This window comes from Ursus americanus, chromosome 5, assembly GCF_024610735.1.
Source record: "Ursus americanus isolate L20-20 chromosome 5, mUrsAme1.1.p, whole genome shotgun sequence".
Lineage (NCBI taxonomy): Eukaryota > Metazoa > Chordata > Mammalia > Carnivora > Ursidae > Ursus > Ursus americanus.
The window spans coordinates 20,151,026-20,170,378 of record NC_142131.1 but is presented as its reverse complement, the minus strand read 5'-3'; the positions used below and the strand labels follow the sequence as shown (position 1 = coordinate 20,170,378).

Sequence of the window (19,353 nt, the reverse complement as noted above, 5' to 3'; positions counted from 1 at the left end):
TATGCAATTCAGTAAGTTCTATACCTCATCTTAATTTTCTCAAGAGCATCGTGGAGTAAGCGTGCTTATTTTACAACGGATCAAAACAAGGTGCAGAGAGTAAGGTAATTGTTCAGTTTCTTCCAGTGAGACCAGAACCCACATATGCTGATTTCAAATCCTGGGCTCTTTCCTTTGCACTACCTTGTTGTAGTATCTAAAACATGGAAGCTTTAACATTTTATAAGATCAACTGGAAGGAAGGAAAAAAGATGCATTTCTGGGATAAATAGAAGCTGAAGAGAAGCCCTCTTCCCACATAAATCCAAATTTCACTTGGATCCAAGTATTTAGTGTGACCCAGTTAATCTTTTTCGTAGATTTTAATTTTGCCTGTAATTTTTATTATATTTTTTATATTGTATTTTTTTAAATTTTGCCTATATTACACCTCTTCTTAAATTTCCAGTCAAAAGTATAGTAAAATTCTTTTTTTCCCAACAATATTGGGCCATCATAATAATAGTTATTATTTGCCAAGTACCTACTATATGGTAGTCATCACTGGATAGCTGCTTTATGTGCATTATGTTAATTCCTCTTGGAATTCTGCGAGCCCATTTTATAGAGGTGTTGCTGAACTAACTTTCCAATCTGGTTCTGCCTTCAGATTCTGAGGTCTCCCCTTCTGCCTCCAAAGCTACTGGTTTCTAGCCAGGAACATGCTTACTGGGTCTATTCTGCTTCTTTCTCAACACATGATTCAGATCTAATCCTATATCCGTAGGCAAGGTCTCCAAGAGTAGTTTCCTTTGTTGCCCATTTTCCAAGTCCCCATTGTGTGCCTGATTCTAGTCTAATTACAGAGGGGTTACTGAGAGACAGGAGGGTAAAATATGCTTTTTATCTTGGAGAGATATCTTTTATCTCTTACACATACTTCAGTTAAATCAAACACAAACAATTAGAAGAGAAGTCAATGGTAATATATAAGAATTATGAATTCTACAAGGTTGGTAGAAGGAGAAAGAAGAAGAGGGTAGAGTTGAGCCTTGAAGATTGGGTAAAATTTGGGTGACTAAGAAGAAGAAATGAGCATTTGGTGGGGATATTAGCACCGTGAGAAAAGGTGCTGGCCTGTGAATGTGTTTGTTTATTGAAACACTTCTGACTCATCTTTGAATTCTCTCTTGGTTCTTCCTAATGACCTATCAGAAAACTGTTTTTGAGCCACTCCACATGGCTATGGTATGGAAAATTGTGTAGCTTGGAGTAAGACTTAATACAGCATAAATGCAGTTTAATGTCAGAAATCAAGCAAAGCGCTGTTAGGCCTAAAGGTACAAGTGATAGTTACGGGCAATCAAGGAGAGACTTTCACCAGACAGTCGTTCTAACCTAAAGCACTAACCTCCATCTGGTTTGGACTACTAATTCAATGTGTGGGTGGAGGTGTGAAACTTAAAATCTTTTGAAGAGAGTAGGGCAGTTTTTAACCTCAAAAGAGTGTGATTTCTGTTGTAAAACTTGAAAAAAATTGTGGTAACACCGCAAACATATACATCACCTCCAATCCGAATCTGGCTTGATCATATGACCACGATTTTTTTTTTCCTGTCCCTGATACAGATACCTTGTGCTAAATCACCTGGGATAAATCTGCTATGAAAATGTTGAATTGCTTCAAAGATTTTCACTGACATTAGGTGGTTTTCTATGAGCAACCAGAGATTGTGGGTTCACTAATTCTAAAAGACCCCCACTCTCGCCCCCTTCTCTAAGCTGCTTGTGGATGGGACCTGTAAGTCCTTCATATTGAGTCATCTCACGTTATTTACTTCAGCATCTAAAGCAGTGCCAGCAGGGTTAGGATTCCAAGTTAGTGCGCATTCAGGGTTGAGAACCATTGATTTAGAGTTTTCGTATTTAAGAAGGTGGATGTAGTGGGTTTTAGTTATGATATAAATATCATAATGGAGAAATCTCATCGAGTGGAACCAATATCAACCCTTTCAGGGAGAATGAGAAATGTTCCCAGTGGGATACCTATTCCATGCTAAAAGGAGAAGGCTTTCAGGAACTGGCCTAAAGACTCTTAAAAAATTAGAACTTGAGGGGCGCCTGGGTAGCTCAGTCGTTAAGCGTCTGCCTTCAGCTCAGGGCGTGATCCCCGCGTTCTGGGATCGAGTCCCACATCAGGCTCCTCTGCTGGGAGCCTGCTTCTTCCTCTCCCACTCCCCCTGCTTGTGTTCCCTCTCTCGCTGGCTGTCTCTATCTCTGTCGAATAAATAAATAAAATCTTTAAAAAAAAAAATTAGAACTTGAGTCTTCTGCGTCCAGATCCTGTGTCCTTTCTACCAAGTTATTTAATATCTATGATTATGTATGATTTGCTTAAGTATCACAGCCATGGGAGAGATTTTCTTTGTCCAATCCAAAACAGTCTTTCTTTAGCAAATTACCCCATTTTATATTATTTTTAACATAATAATACATATACTATCTGAAATCATAGCAAGTAGTTCCATCAGAGCAGGGACCTTCGCTCTCTTGTTCACGGCTCTATCCACAGCATCTAGAACAGTGATTTGTATATAGTTGTTGAATGAATGAATGAATCAGGGAGAATTTTGCATTCCTACAGATATGTCAATTCCATCATGTGGCCTATGTCTAGATGGAGGTGGAACAGGGACACTTTTAATAGGCTAGGGGGTTTCTCAGAGCAACAGCTGCATTTGAGGCAGAAAATCAATTTCTACCCTGGATGACATTTTCAAAAGAAGTGTATCTGGTAGCATGGAATCTTCTATTTGACAGGGCTTATGTCAAAATACTAGGATGTCTAGATGAGTGGCCCACATTCTGTAGAGAGGGTGTGCCATTCAAAGATGCCCTGAACTGTACCTGCAATGTAGTCCTTGTTCTTTTATTTTTTTAAATTAAAAAAAAATTGTTTAAATTATGTTATGTTAGTTACCATACAGTACTTCACTAGTTTTTGATGTAGTGTTCCATGCTTCATGTTTGCGTATGACACCCAATGCTCATTGCAATATGTAGTCCTTGTTCTAACGTATATCTTTGTCAGCACAAATAAGAGAGTGACCATGGCTTTGTGAGTGTACTTATGTCTAGCAAGAAAATCTGCATACGAATGCATATATGCACAGACATTTTATAAGCTTGGTGGGGAAGAAATATGGGATGCAGATTCCCCAAGTTAGCTAGTATTTATAATAGTTTTGGTAATAGGGTGGAGGATGCCTGTCTGGTATGTTCTCAAATATTTGAAACACAGCCATTGTTTAAGGCTAAAAATCACAATGTGATGGAGACAATATCAGAAAAAAATGTAGACTATTAATCACAACTTATGCAAAACATGTTAAGTAAATGAGCCCAACCACTTGTCATGTAGACACCATTGTGCTAAGGAATGCTTTTCCTCATCGTATTCGTTACTGAGGAAAATTATTACCAAAATGGTTTAGCTTATTCATTGCCATGTTTGGAATTAAGCATTTTTAATACTTATCTACTTCCCATTGTCTGCCTGGGACAAGCCCTGTCTTGTCAGTAAAGTACTTAGCTTGAGACCAGAATTAAGATAGGGTCGTCAGAGTCCTGCTGTGAACTCAGAAAGATAAAGACAGGGAAGCTGGCCCCAGCCTAGGAGTCAGGGGTGGTGGGGGAAAAAGGGGTGGGAGGAGGCAGCAGGGGAGGAGAAGGGAGCAAATACGGTTTTATGTGTAGGCAGAGCAAGGTAACTGCTTGTTTTGTGCCATTCGGCAACCTAGGAAAAATTTGTGTTTCTTTCATTCCACTTCCCCTTCTCCCTCCTCATCCAGACACACATACACCTTCCTTAATGAGACAAGACTTTTCTTTCATTACTACAGAAGAGAGTACTGCAGGTAGAAGAAAATTATTGATTGATGTCCTCATACATTTGGAAATAACTGGTAATGGATCTTTTCCTGAGCTGGAAAACGAAGGGAGTTAATAAATTTGGGGCTTCTACTGTGTACCCAGTTCTGTCTTAGAAAAATTAAATATACCTTTGAAGTTTCATTTAATATAAAATTTAAATGAGAGCTTGGGAGGTAGATGATCTCAGGCTTTTGAGATTAGGTAGGCAATAGGAAACCCTCCAAAATGGGAGGCCAGCTTTTTCGCAGACAAAATATGTCCACTTCAGAATTTTCCTTGGGGCTGGATTTTTTTCCAAATGAGGAGCACAGGATAAAAAAGTGCATAGGTTTCTATCTCTGATTCCAATGTGAGTTTATAGTTTAAAAACATTTTAAAAAACTGAAACTAAAACTGTTAAAAATAAAATAATAAGAGTATGTCATCAATAAGTTAATGACTATTGCAATTATAAATTAGTAGAGGTGACTTCTTTTGACCTGCCCCAGATGTCGTGTCAATTGATTAAATGTTCTGAGACAAGGAAATGGAAAAAGACAACTTTATTATAATGCTTCAGGCAGGGAATATTTTTATTTTGCTATTAGGAGCACATCCACATGTCAATGACCAATTCCATTTGGAAAAAAGCCACTTTTTGGGCTATGTACAATTAGGGAAGATCTCCAAGGTGAATCTTGGGTCTGAGCTAACCACCTCTGTTATTTTTAGTTGACATTAGGAATCATAAAAGATAGCATTGGGAGGCTTTATTTTGACTCAGGGCAAAAGAGATGTTGGTTCCATCTCTCATAGGTGTCATGGGCTGGCATGGTCCTGCTGGGCTGGCTTTCTCAGTAGACAGTGCTGGGAGCCTGCTCTGCACTGGGTCTCCACACTTCCACAGATGGGGAATAAATTGGAAAAGGTGTCAGGGAACTAGCAGATTTTCAGCTGCATTCTCCTGCTAGCCATTCTGCGTGTGCCAGGGATGCTGTCTTCTTACGGGTGATTTGGCAGCCAGGGACCTGCCTTCTGGGACAGCTGTTTGAGCCTCAGCTTCTCTGTGGTGATGGGGTGACTCGGAGAGGAAAAAGGATTATTTTCCTAGAAAAATGTCTTGCTTTAAAAAATAATAGCACCTACTTCATAACCTCTAGATTGGAGATAAGAAACCCTGGATGAAAGAGAGGTGTCTGTGATATCTGGGAATAGCTGATGACAAACTAAAACTGACCACCTGCCTGGAACGTGATCAGCTGTACAAAACCTGGTTGTCTGGCAGGCAGCACTACATCCCGAATCACTAGAAAAAGGGTCTGTTGAGTGGACCTATAGGGGCCTAATCTCACATCTCATAGCCTGTTAAGTCAGGAATTTGTTACAGGGTCTAAACACCTTTGCAATGGTCCATGGCTCTGTCCCTTCAAGAAATAGGCAGCACTTTGTTTTTGTCCCCAGGGTCCATGATTAATGTAATATTTAGCACATCTCTTTCAGGTCAAGCCATCATCTTTCTCTGAGCTTCTCCTCTGGATTTCTATTCTAGTTGTTTCTTATTTTTATTATTTTCTCTATTTTCACCTTTTTCTTATTATAACATGTCCCTTTTGAAATGTGGAAGATCTAAATAAAGCATAATATTTAAGAGTATTTATAATGCTGGTCATGGGAAAGAAGTAGAGAAAGTCATGACTTTTGAATTTTCTACTCTTTAAAATACAGACTAATTCACTGCCAATTTTAGTGAACAAATTTATTACTGGATCATACAACTAGGATGATTTATTCTCACTTATATTAACAGACTTGGAAACCAAGGACATCACTCATTCACAAATACATTATGTCCCAGACATTGTTTTGATTCTGGAATGGGAATATGATGGTCCTTACTGTCTTAGAGTTCATGGCTAATGGGGGATGTGAATGCTAACCAGGCAGTTACAACCCTGTTGTGTTTGTTTTTGTGATAGGAGGAAGAATAGGATGGTAAGAAGGCGTATAGAAGGGATGCCAGTGGTCAAGAGAGCCTTTCCGGAAGAAGCGTTAACCGAACGTGAGGCCGTCAAGAACTCATCTAGAGATCAATGGATACAAGAGATGTAGCTGATATGATAGTGTATATACAGTCATCCAATTCTGCCCCCACAATGTCTGCCATATTTTGTTATAACTTTAAAATAGGAACAGCAGTAAGACACCAAGTGATAAGAGACAATCTGACTTTCTGGGTCTCACCTACATTAAATTCTGCCCTTTAAAAAATTATGTTTGGATATTTGCTATTTCATCTTATTTATAATTTTGAAAAACATTATCACTTGTAACTCATTACAACAGCTGTGTTGTTCTTTTAGGGATAAATCAGTTTCTTTTCAAGAAATACTTAGGATGGTTTATAAACAATTTGCTATTACTTTTATTATTATTTGTGCTAGTATGAAGAATCCTTAGGAGATCTTTGAAAAATTATTTTCATCTAGAGATAACAGTGTAGAAGAGTAAATTGTTTGGCGAAGCATTTGAAGCATATGGGCAGAGATACAAGTATTTACTGCATTTATAAGTTTCGTTATGACTCTATAAAATGCAGCATCATTTGTCAGTAAATCAAAGCTTATAAAAGTGGCAATTGTAAATGCAGTTGGTTGCAATATCAAGAGAATGGGGATTAAGAGTGTAACTGAAATTCCTTTTATGATAAATTATCTAGCTCCTGGCTACCGTGTATGAGCTCTATTAACTGCCTATAAATTGTTCATCATAAAATCTAGTTCATTCTTGTTAATTAGGCCAAAGCTTTTATGAAGATTTTTTTTCTCCTCTCTGTGAAAGCCTAGGCTGACAGGAGAGTAGCTGCATGAGAATACTGAGGAAGAAAGGGCCCTTCTGCTAACCATGATGCTATGTTCCTTAAAAACTGATAATTAAAAGAGAAATTCCTGAATCAAGATTACTTTGGCTTTTTAAGAGGGAAAATGGAATCATTCTATTGTAGTCACAGAAACAGGTTAAATACAGCCACAATAATTGCATCTTCTATCTTCAAATTCTCTCAATCAATAATATGCAAGAAAGACAGTGTATGTATAAAGAGGACTAGATATACCCATTAGAAATGATTAATACCAAGCAAGTTCCAGAAAGACAAATAGACATATCAATTTTTTTCTGGCACATCATTCCACATCATTTTATTATGCATTTTTTTCCCCATGAAATTGAACTTTTATGCAGAATTATCTTTGAAGAAATCTTGTATTTGTTGCTCACCTCCAATTTTTTTTTCTGTTGTATTTTGCTTTTCTGGTGGTGATCACGTAAGTGATCAACTGGCAGTGAATGTTATGTTTATATTATCTCATATTTTGCATTGCTAACTGGCTCCCTTGATACCATTTAAGGTGCATCCCTAATCAGCTCTCACGTTTCACACTTGCAATCTCTGGATTTTATGAAGAGTAGACACGCCGTGCCCCAGTTCCGGACGCCAAAGTGGTTGTGACTTCAGGAAGTCCCAATAGTCAGAGCCACAGGCTGAGTCAAGCTGTGTGATTGCTCCCCTGAGATGTAGTTAGCAAGCCTCTCTGACAGAGGCCAGAGGCAAGGAATAGTCAAAGACTAGAAAAGTCGAGTCTGTTTGCACACATTCCTATGCTTAACACCCATTACGGTGCAATTAAGAATGGTCAGAAGCACTATTATATTTGGAAACCCCAAATAACAGCACAGATTGGGGGGGAGGGGGAAAATCAGTTCAAACCAAGGAAAAGTAGTTTTTATATATTTAAAAAAATAGGATTTTTGCTTAAGTTACTGTTTTCCCTTATAAATGCTAACGTTAGTTAAAGAAATTGTAGAACGATTAGGTAAAGTATGTTTCATTTCTGTGATCTTATGGACACATTGGGTTTGTCTCACTCCTTTGCAATTCACAGGACCCTAACTTTATATTTTAACCTGGTCCAGCTTCAGGGTGATGTTGGTGGCTCCACAAGACTGTGATGCAGGTAAGAGCTCATATAAGTTCATTCTAAATTAGATGTTCAGGAAGACAACGCAGTTCTTTGCACTGAATAATAATAGTAAGGGCTCTGCTGGGGGCTTTCTTGGATGGACTGTGGTTTGAATCAGTAACTTTAATACTAGGCTACAGTAATGCCCCAGGGACCTTCCCAGTAAATGCCTTGGGGGGAATAAACTGCAACAGGCTCAAACAGTCTTTTTTTAATCTTCCTGATAATTATAGAGAGATTGCTTAAGCTCTGCCTAACTCAGTTTTAATTGAAATAATTATTTTTTTCCTTTTCGAAAGACTGAAAAGAGAAGCCTTTAAACATAGCAGTTATTTTAATGAATTTTTAAAAGACTCTTTCCTAAAAACAAACAGAAAACCATTTAGTTTTTATCATCACCTTTTTATTATCACCACCACCATCATTATTATCAAATGTTGAATTATGGTGCATGATAGTGGTCTCAGTTTTCACTGGATAATTGGACTCTTTTCTAAGCCTGTCTTTAAAGCTTTGAGTAGGCAAATAGAAGTTAATATGTATTTGGTTTGAGAAGAGAAAACTTATGGACTGAGTGTTTGTGTCCCTCCCCTGCCCCCAACTTTTATAATTCATACATTGAAGCCCTAACTGCCCCCACCCTGCATATGATGGTATTAGGAGGTGGGGCCTTTGGAATATAATTTGGTTTAGATAAGGTCATAGGGATGGAGCTTCCATGATGGGATTAGCATCCTTATAAAAAGAGGAAGAGACGCCAGAGCTTCCTCTCTTGGCCATGTGAGGATACAGCAAGGTAGCAGCCTTCTGCAAGCCAGGAAGACGGCCCTCACCAAGAGCCCAATCTGGGGGTACTTTGATATTGGACTTCCCAACCTCCGGAACTGTGATAAATAACTGTCTGTTGTTTAAGTGACCCAGTCTGTGGTATTTTGTTATAGTAGCCTGAGCTGACTAATACACTTAGCTTATGACAAAAGCTCTTCCAACCATAGGACCATAGTGTGGCAATGATGCAAATGTGGAAAGGACAAGAGCCTGGGCAGGTAGGGAAAGAGGAATTGTGGAGAAGGCACCAATGTTTTTTTAACCATTTTATTCCCCAAATTGCCCATACTACTTAGTCTCTTTCTCTCTCTCCCCTCTCTCTCTCTGGTTGTTTTGTTTTGTTTTTTTAATACTGGAACTAACCCAGGGCCTCACCTAAATGCAAGGGGCCTGGGAAATGGACTCCCTGGTTCCAGCCACTTTCTGGAAGCAACTCTGTGCTATAGATGGAGCACACATCTTTGGTGGACAGCTGACGGTCTGTGGCACAACATTTTGTATGTTACTTTAAGCTGAGAAAATGGTTTTTACAGCTATATACTCTTTGCATTCTAAGGCCACTCGAAGTTATGAGCCAAATTTTTTTTTGAGCCAGATTTTTTAATGCCTAAACATTCAGTCAATTCAATCGACCAGCCAATTAATTGAATAGAGGCAACCCACTTGGTTGTTTGACTGAATTTACAATTGTTTTGCTGAATGGAATGTTTACTTTGGTATAAAGAGTTTGCGCAGTAGTCCTATATAGATGTAATCACATTGCAGCTGGTGTAAAATTTGTCTTTGTCACCATATTTATTTTTCTAGACACTGTCACCTTCTTTAATTTACTTTCCCGAATTCCTTGTAGAATGCTCCATTGTCCTAGGTTATTCAGAATGATTCTTTCAGAGCTTAGCTGAGAATATAAGGACCAGGTTTGTCCCAGCATCTTTTCAACACAAGCTAGTTTGCATGTTTTATTTTTGCTCTGAATACCAGATGAGGTCAATCCTACAGATCTGTTTTAAAAAGATGTCTTATAATACTGTGTTAACGGTCAGACTATTAATTATTTTGAAAAGTTGTCTTTAAAAACCAATTATATTTTAAAAGATGTCTTTACTACAGATTTCTAAAGGAAATTTTAAAATTTTATCTCTACTTTATTTCTTAGGCTTTCAATCTGTATTTTTCTAACTTAGATTTTAGGGTGTTATCTCAGGCTTACATTAATGCCTAGCAATATGCTTTTATAAAGCCAGACTCAATTTGGCAAACGTCTCTACTGTTAGAGAAATTTGGAGTTGAACATCTAACATTGATTATGCACTTATATTTAAAATGCAGGAATTCAATAAAATGATCCATTGACAAATACAATGAGTGCCTTTTCTGTAAAGGTTGCACAAAGAAGTGAGTAACTATCTACAAGGAATTTACACTCTGGGCTTAATCATAGCATCTGGCACAGCAGAATTTGGTAGAGAGGACAGGACATATGTAAAAAATGTTAACTAGCAATCAAACGTAGCCCATGATAAGAGCCTTATGGGTAGGGTGGGAAATCAGATGTTTAGGAGATCGGAGGAGAGAGGCATCAAGGTCTGAAGCAGCTGAGAAGGAAGCATAGATGGCATGAGTCTGTAGGACGGATCCAAAGGGAGGATGTTGTTTAGAGAAGTTGAGAGATAAGTAGATGGACATCTCGAAAAGAGCTACATATAAACCAAACTGTATAACCTGGAATCCATATAATGTTTTTAAGTAACAGAGAATAGATTTTTTTCTACAGGAAACCGAGGGTTATTTGAAAATGGAAGTAGTTTACACATTGGAAAGATAGGTTGCTACCAGACTGTGGAGAGCTCTAAATGTCAATTTGGTAAGTGTGGCCTTTATTTTACATTCATCAGGAAACGACTGGAGATTTTGAAATGATCAATTTATTGATAAGCACCTTGGATCCTAGATTTGTCATCAGCTTCAAATTTATCTCCCAAGCCAGTATTTTGGGAAGTTATAATTTAAAGTCCAATGATGGTTGGTCATTCCCTGGAGTCCAACTTCTGTTTCATTTCCAACGTACAGAGGAGAGTAGAAATGAACTGCTACATGGAGATTGCTTTCTTCTACTTTATCAAGACAGAATGGTGTACATTCACTTTTTCTTTTAGGAGCATGTGTTCCAAGAAGAAGCAGAGTCCTATTATAGAATTGAAATCAAGGCATGTCAGGAGTATACAGATGTCTCTCCTCTGAACTTTGAAGGAGATTATTTGCTGCTAACACAAAAATGAGACTGCTCACGAATCATTAGCTTTAAAACAATGACCTCAACATTGTAAGGTACTCTGCCTGTTGGACAAACACAAAAAGAATTGATTCTGGCATAGCTCTTGCCTAAAGAGCATCACTGAATAACTACCTGCGGAGCTTGTTAGACTTCTGAGTTATATGTATGGTTTACAATTGCAGCCATGTGGCAAATGCAACGAGTTGACCATATTAATAGTGAGTTTATCTACACCATCTGCTGTCATATTGACATCTACTTTCTTCAACATAACACCCTATTTATGTTCTGTTATTTCTTCTTTTCCTTCTTCATTTCAAATCATCCCCACTGATATCCGCACTATTTCATGACATCAAAAAAAAAAAAAAAAAAAAGGAGGCTTTCAGTGAAGGAGTGGTGGATGGCAGGAATAAGTGGTCAAAGGACTCAGTAAAGTCATAATTCATGGATCCAGAAAACTGTGTAAAAATGTGAGTCTTCAGGTAAGAAAGTATTTGGAGGAAGCATGAAAGAAAAATGAGGGTTTAATTTAGGATTAACAAAAGAATCAAAGAAAACGGCTGACAGGAGAGAGGAGAATGAGGACCATACGTGTATGGGGTAATAGCAGAGCAGTTCATGGAGATTAAGATGATATTAATGTGATCCTTAGAAAGATACTTCAAATTTTTGGCAATACATTCCAACAGCAGTAATTCCAAGTAGCTTCTGAAATCAGGAACCAACAGGTGAGGTTTCCTTTAACTTCAACTCTTGAATTGCAGTCAAGATTCACTTGTATAAGTCCCATTTTTTGATGTTTTAGTTTGTTTCCAAAGCACTGATCCAGTTCATTTTTTCACTTATCCTCGCAAGGTAGTTGTGAGTTAGCTTCTCAGCAAATCTCCTGGCACCCAACTCTTAGCTAATTCCATTAGAAAACACTGACTTTGTGTGTGGAAGGTGAAAAAACATTCTATTAAATGGTTGCTAGATTTTTAGAACTATAGCTAAAGTTCAGGAAAAGCTTGGCGTTCCAAAGAATAGAAAGATAAAGAAAAGAGCAAATGTATATATTCAGTCTAAGTCAACAGAATCAACCTGGGCATTATTCGAGCATTTGTTCCCTGAAGCCATGGATCACTGATGCAGAAATAGACACTCACCTCTGACAAAGAAAAAGCATGGATACTGGCATGGGAGGACATGGTTCCTTTTCTTTCAATCCCAGATCAAATTTAAACCTGTGATTTTGGAGCTTACTCATCAGAGGAGAAATATCATGAGCTATTTGCTCTCTCTGCTGTAACACAGCTCTGGCAAGCCTGGAAGTTGTGTTGAGATCGTCAAATCTATAGTCAAGGACCATCTTTGTGAATCATGAAACCATATGCCACTGGTTGTCTGAATTGGAAAAAAAACAAAAAAACAAAAAAAAAAAAACCCCAAAAAACAAAAACCCCAAATGAAAAACCCAACTCTACACCGATGAAACCAGTGATGTGCTTAGACAGTGCCAAGGGCCATTTGACCATCTTACACCTTCTCAATCTATGCATTTAAAAAATTTGTTGCTACTGCTTGAACCATGTAAAATACCAGAACTCCTGTAGTGCTAACAAGGAATAAAGATCTTACACCAGATGGTGCCTCTTGTCTCCATCTATCTCTAGCCCAAACAATCTGCCAGAGTTTTGAAGAAAAATACGATGTGATCATGTTGCAAAGTATATGAAGAAACAGTATGAAAAGTAATCTGGCTCAAGCAATGGAATCCAGAAAGAAGGAGATTATTATGACTCTGAGCCTATGGATGAGAGGGTATTGTTATCCCTGAATTTTAATGCTTAAGACAAATGGTATACCCAGGCATAGCTGGAAGGTGAGTGTCTCACTGAAATGTCTCTTTGCATCTCTGCAACATATTGACATCAGTGAATATGGTCGAAATTTCAGAAATTCATCTGGATATTTTTCTTATATAACACAAAATGAACAGTTTGACTTTTATAAAACTTACTAGATATAAAGGGAGAGTGCACAGAAGAACTTTATTATTTAACATTTTTTTTCTATATTGCCTTTCAGTACTGAATTTGGTCATCTTAGTGACAAGAACTTCGATACAGTTTTTATGTCCCTTTTGTAAAATAGTGTTAAAATTCTCTTTAATAAGTTTGGATGGGATTTTTGTTTGTTCGTTTGTTTTTGGTCATTTTTCTGCTTCTCTCTAAGACTTTTGTGGCCACAGCATTTTCAAGTATCCTCCTGTGCTTTCATACTTTGATGAAGGTATTGGTACCTCTTTGCCATAAAATCTTTGACAATTTTATCTAACACAGGATTCTAAAGTGTTTTATGATCAGAGGATATTTAGTGGGAGAGAAAGAAGCTTTTCAGGTATTTTCTAGATGCAACTCATCTGGACAGACAGTTGAGTTTTAGGTTGACTTTCGGTGCTTGGACTGGAGTGGTGTAAATGGTGAGCCTAGAAAATAATGATGATTTGATAGAATGTAGCTCGCTGGTGCTGTCAGAGTATGGTCTGCACACTGATTCTGATCAGCAAATGTAAAGGTCTCTGATGAGACAAATACAGAAATAGAGAGTCAGCATTTAGAAACTTCTACAGCACCCTGACATAGCTGGGGCCTCTAAGCATGTGATCACTTTTCCAGAAGTTCATTTTGTTTTAGTTTATCAAAGTATCAGTCCATGATGGGTTGGAGGAAATAAAAACCATGTTCACTAACTGTGTTCAGACAGTTTAAGAGGCATCACTTTAGAGTCCATAATTCCATAATTTTATGTAAGATGAATTGCAACAGAGACAATGGATACCCCTATGAAGAGGAGGTTATAGCAATAATCTAGTTATGCATTAACCATCACTCAGAGCTTTAATGATAGCTGTGAAAGGACAGGAACGAACACAACTTACTCAGGAGAGGGATGGGATGCAGTCCTGAATTGAATGGGCCACGTAACAAGGAGACATGTGCAGTCCCAAGCCTGGTATCAGCCTGGATGGTGTTGCTGCCAGTTCACATAAGATAGCCTCATTGGATAAAGAGCTTCAAAAACACTAGGAATTCTGGCTTTTCAATTTTGAGTTGGTGCTGGCAAAATATCTATTTAGAAATGTGCGGTGAACCAGGAAAAACTGTGGACCTCAACTGAAGAGTTCAATATCAGAAATTTAGAACAGATGGGAAATTCTTCCTGATAGTTGTACTTAGGAAAGGAAGTTCCCCTCTTCACATTTCTGATGTTTGAAATAACACCAATGCAACTTTTCTTCTTTTCCTTTCAAGGTAGAATGTTATACGTGGAAGTGGTTGAAGGACATGTGCTCAGAACACTCCTGCCTATGCAGGATGTGTTGGCATGTTGCAAACACTTGAAAAATGCCAGAGCTTGGTTAGCCCATTAAAAAAGTAACAAAGCCTACTTAATGATGATGTATCGAACTGATATTTTAAGTAAAACTTTTTTGGAGTATTTCATATTTGAATTTCATCAAAGAAATAAAAAATGAGTAGTGATTAAATCTTTTCAGGTTATCTCCATAAAAACTTTTCTTTTTTCCCCCTTTAATCTCTTAATAGAGTTGTAATAATGTTTTTAGTGCTAACAATAGTATCATTATGATTTCTGATTCCTAATTGTACTATTATTAGTGATATTGTTAATTTTATTTTAAACTTTTTGTCAGTTTATAGGATTTTTACGGACTGTGAAAATGATCCATATGGACAAGTGTTTATACTGTTGCTTCTATGGAAATCCTAGTACAGAATTATGGCTAAGGGAAAGGGTGGCAACTCATCTCATTCACAACACAAACACCCACCCATCTCCACACACACCTATAAACAGGCATAACTACCAAATGGTCTCTTTTGACTCCTTGGTGCAGGTAGTAAAGAAAATGTTGGGACTTGGGGGAAGATTCATCTCTGTAGGTCTAGGAGACTCCGGCATTCGCCCAAAATATAGTGTGGATTGTTTGTTTTTTGGGTATATCTCATTGATGTGTTAGCTTCACAGCTGGAAAGAAGTCCTTTTCATCTTATCTTCTACCGTCAAAGACCTAACCCATTCCCATTTTAGCCCTGCTGCCAACGAAGAGGGACAGTTCCACAATTCCATCCCTCTGCGGGAATGAAGAGTAGAATGATATGTCTCCCTGAGCTGTGGGAAGTATGTTGCTTGCTGGGTGTATACCCAGCCTTGCACAAATGGCGGAGGCCAAGACAATGTACGCTAAGTAATCTCCCTTAGCTCCTGAATGTGTAGAAAACATGTAGGCAAAATAATAATTTGTGTTTTATTTTTTCCCCTCTTCTTTCTTGACCATCCTAAAATTTCACATTGCCTCTCCTTTTCACGTCTTTGTGTTCTTGCCTCTGTATGGGCATCATTTGATGGGCAAAGAGTGCCTGCTTACACATTGCACGTCATTTGGGCTGTCGTCTCGTGTGCAGGGTAGTTCAGTGTGATTGCATCTCTATTCAGCTACTGACAGAAGTGGCAATGTTGCAGACAGGGATATTTGCTATTGAAACAAACAAAGCGTGTGGTGTTATAGATTTGTATGCAAAACCTTCACAACAAAACTAAGTAGCTATTTACTTTAAATATGCCAATTAACTGTTACTAATGTACAGTGCAATTCTAGGTTAAGGATGATTGATAGTAACACGCAGTGAAATGTTCTTAAACTACAGTCAGGAAATGTAAATGTACAAAATGGAAAGAACCAGCAGCTGACAGCACTAGTTACATGTTTCAAAACAACACTTTCAAATTGTTCCTTTATTGTTCTTTCATCCTTTCTCTATGCTGCACTTCTACGGCCTGCTAGCCAACACTATACCAAGAAAGTTTCGGAAAAGAGAAAACGTTTTAGTACAAAGTAAACATCATGGGCTTAATCTCATTTGGTTCACTCAGGCAGAACTCTTAGGAACCACAGTGGGAGTTTTGCTTGACTGAAGAGAATAGTATTGTCTCTTTTAAATGTCTGACATTGAATCTGTTGCTATTACAAAACTAATTAAAAGGAGAGATGACTTCTCCGTTAGTTGCTATGCCTGTCTCCACAGATACTCACTTCTTCATTTGCTCTAGACCAGCACTATCCAAAAGAAATACAAAGAAAGCCACAGGTGCTAGCCACATATATATTTTAAAAATTTTCTAGAACTAAACTTAAGAAGTAAAAAGAAACAGATGACATTAATTTTAATAACATTTTATTGAACCCAGTATTTCCAGACTATTAACATTTTAACACAGAATCAATATAAAATATGAATAAGGTATTTTTGCATTCTTTTCTCCATACTAGGTCTTTGAAACTTGGTGTGCATTCAGTGTATATAGCTTTAGTCAATTCAGTAGAACCACATCTTGAGGTTTTGGTAGCCTTCCTTGGCCAGAGTGTACTGTATGGGATAGCACAGCTCTGTACACCACTGTTTAAGGAGCAGTCTAGTGTCTGTAATTAAAATGATTACTTTGGACAGTCAGAAAAAGCCGGCTGTGCATCCCATATCAACACAATGATGCAATTGCTGTTCAATTCTGTCAATCACTGTGAAAGGCTGCCCTGTTGCTGGGGAAAGATTAGTTACATTCATAAACTCAGTCAGCTGATAGATGATTTTATAAAGCTACCTGGCTGTTAAATGCTACAATATTTGTGCCAGGGATACCGTATAAATATTCTTATAGTGAAATCCCAAAAGATAAAAAGCGAATTACTTAAAAAATAAAAATATGTCAAGGGTCTTTTGATATGCATCATTTAATGCCAGTGGAACATTTTCATGAGGCATTTCTTCACAACAGTAAAAGTTGGGTGTGTCTTGTTAGAAAAACAATAAGTGCAGATATTGTTGAGTGAACCTGCTAAGAAGGAAAATCGGATCTACTTAAACTCCAGTTAACCATTTATTAACACTAACCATAAACTAAAAAACATAATGCAAACATGATTAGGCAGAAATTGAACCTCAAACAAGGGAGGTGATAATAAAAGAGGAGCTTTTGGGGGGGGAAATACAATTTTTTGTATTTCTGGATGCAACACACTGGTAAAAGCAAATGACCAGAATAATAACACAGTTACGTCATGCATGTCCAGGTTTAGGGAAGACATTTATGTGAGGAGAAACCTCCAAAACAAACCATAATGAAATAAGTGTTTTAATTAAGGTAGTTATCAGAAGTACTGAGATATTCTGTAAGTGTGGTGTCTTTAAAGAATCATGGAGAATTGTGGAAAGGCACCCATTTCCACCCCTCTCCTGCTTTGCTCTGCACCCCCATCACCACTGGCTGCATTTTCCAGATTTCTGTGTCAGCTGACTCTCTAGTGGGTTCAGCCAGTGAGAAACCCAGTGGAAAGGTAAAGGGCTGGGGGAACGGGCAAACCAGGTTATTTTCCCTCTTTCTCTGTGCCTCAGGGGATATTTCTAGCAATGTCTCAAGTAGTGTCTTCTCTATAGCTGCAACTCCTGCTCTACACTCCTGTCACAGTTTGATCATCCTCTAGGTGACCCTAACCCCTGGCCCTGGTATCACAGGCTCTTGCTTTTTCTTCTCTAGCCTAGAAGTCCTGGTGACTTCCTGCTTCCTTGCTTGCTTGCTTTTTTTAAAAAAATTTTTTAGTGTTATGTTAGTCACTATACAGTACATTATTAGTTTTTGATGTAGTGTTCCATGATTCATTGTTTACTTCCTGCTATTTCTAATCTCTGGGTTGTCTCACCACTCCCTGTTCAATGAGCCTTTCTGCATCTGTGTAACCAATTCTCCGTATTAAATCCATTCCCTTCCACTGTTTTAAATACTTAGAGACCCATCCTCCCCCAGTTGAATTGTGACTGATACAGAATGAAATATAGATCCTGGAAACAAAAATGTGCCAATTGCCAAATGAATTATTAAGCAGATTGCATATGTGCACCCAAAAGTAGGCAGTGATCACTAAGAGCCAACATGAGTTTCTTAGCAGCAATCATGACCAATTCACTTTGCTTATTTAATTGGTGGTTAAAGAAATACTGGCATTAGTACACGAGTAGTGCCTTTGAAGTGATCTCTCATGATGTCCTTATGGTTAATAGACACATGTGTGCTGGATGATACAGATTTAGTCAGGTTTATAGGCTGTACTGGAAAATACCTAGAGGGAACCATGGCTGCTTTTCAATATTTGAAGAGGGATTAGATTAAATCTTTGAAACACTAGAGGCTAGAGCCAGGATCAATGTTTGAAGTTCAGGGAATCTGATTTTGGCTCAGTAAATGGAAGTGCATTCTAAGAATTAGACTTCTTCAGAAATGGAACAGGCACTCTGTGAGGAAAATGATTTCTGTCCCTAGTGGTATCCAGACAGATTTTACCAGATTTTTTTTTAAAGGGATCCTTGCATTAAACTTGAAATATATTATTCTTTAAGTCTCCTCCAACTCTGAAAGCTGAAGAACTTATGGATATGGTCATCCATGCTTGATACTAGCATGGCTCCAAATGCAATTTTGTCATTTGATGATACTTCAGAAGGAGTACCAAAACTTGCACTGCCTCTGGCTGATCATTTTTAATATGAATGGTCCTCGACCTGGTGAAAGACAATTAAACAAATTTCCTGGTTTGTAGAAGCACAAATATACAGTTTTTTAGTTCAGGGATAAAATGTTTTTCTCTCATTTTGAGGAAATCAGCTTGTAAAGGAAGTGAATAGGATGTAAAATCATCATGTAAAGGCAGCATAAAGCATACGCAAATACTACATAAACATCAATGGATGTATTTAGAATATAAAGAGATGCATACAAGAAATTTTGAGCGTTTAATGAGGAATGATATCAGTCTTGTGTAGGTTAGTTGTCAGGACAAAACTCGACTTCCTAAGAACGTTTTTGTAGAAGATGAAAATTTTAGCAGGTATTTTTATCACTGCTATGACAGAAAACAGTTGAACTTCAGCTATAATCAATCAATCAATCAATCATTCAACAAGTTTTCATCAAGCACCTGCTACATGTTTAGCATCAGAGATAGCCAAGGGCAAAATTTTTAAGAAGGAGGCGTTGTTTTCTTGTCTCTTTTACTCTGTTCTTGCCCACTGCATGATGTCAAGCATTTGAAAGATTTCCAATGACCTCTAGGTCTCTGAGAAAATATTTTGCAATAAGACAAAATATATCCTAAGTAACATTACTTGTTGAATAGAGATATGAATGAGTGAATCCGTGCGTTCACTTCTGTTAAGAGGATTTTGTTCCCTTGTTTCTGATGAACGTCTTTTGAGTACTTGTTATAAACAAGGCACTGAATGAATT

At 37.8% G+C, this 19,353-nt stretch overlaps 1 protein-coding gene across 31 annotated transcripts in view; it reads left to right on the top strand.

Moving 5' to 3' along the window:
• LOC123791494 (uncharacterized) overlaps positions 1–19,353 on the top strand; it is a 132,913-nt gene that overhangs the window by 91,452 nt on the left and 22,108 nt on the right. For 22 of the 31 annotated variants that reach the window (XR_015724415.1, XR_015724425.1, XR_015724424.1 and 19 more), the window contains 3 exons: positions 5,868–6,013; positions 7,833–7,904; positions 10,634–12,877. Coding sequence is in view for 2 of the 31 variants with exons in the window: in XM_087861998.1 (XP_087718124.1) it covers positions 5,868–6,000 (133 nt within the window). In the remaining 29 variants the exon portion in view is untranslated. The other 9 variants (XR_015724409.1, XR_015724407.1, XR_015724412.1 and 6 more) reach the window with 9 other exon arrangements.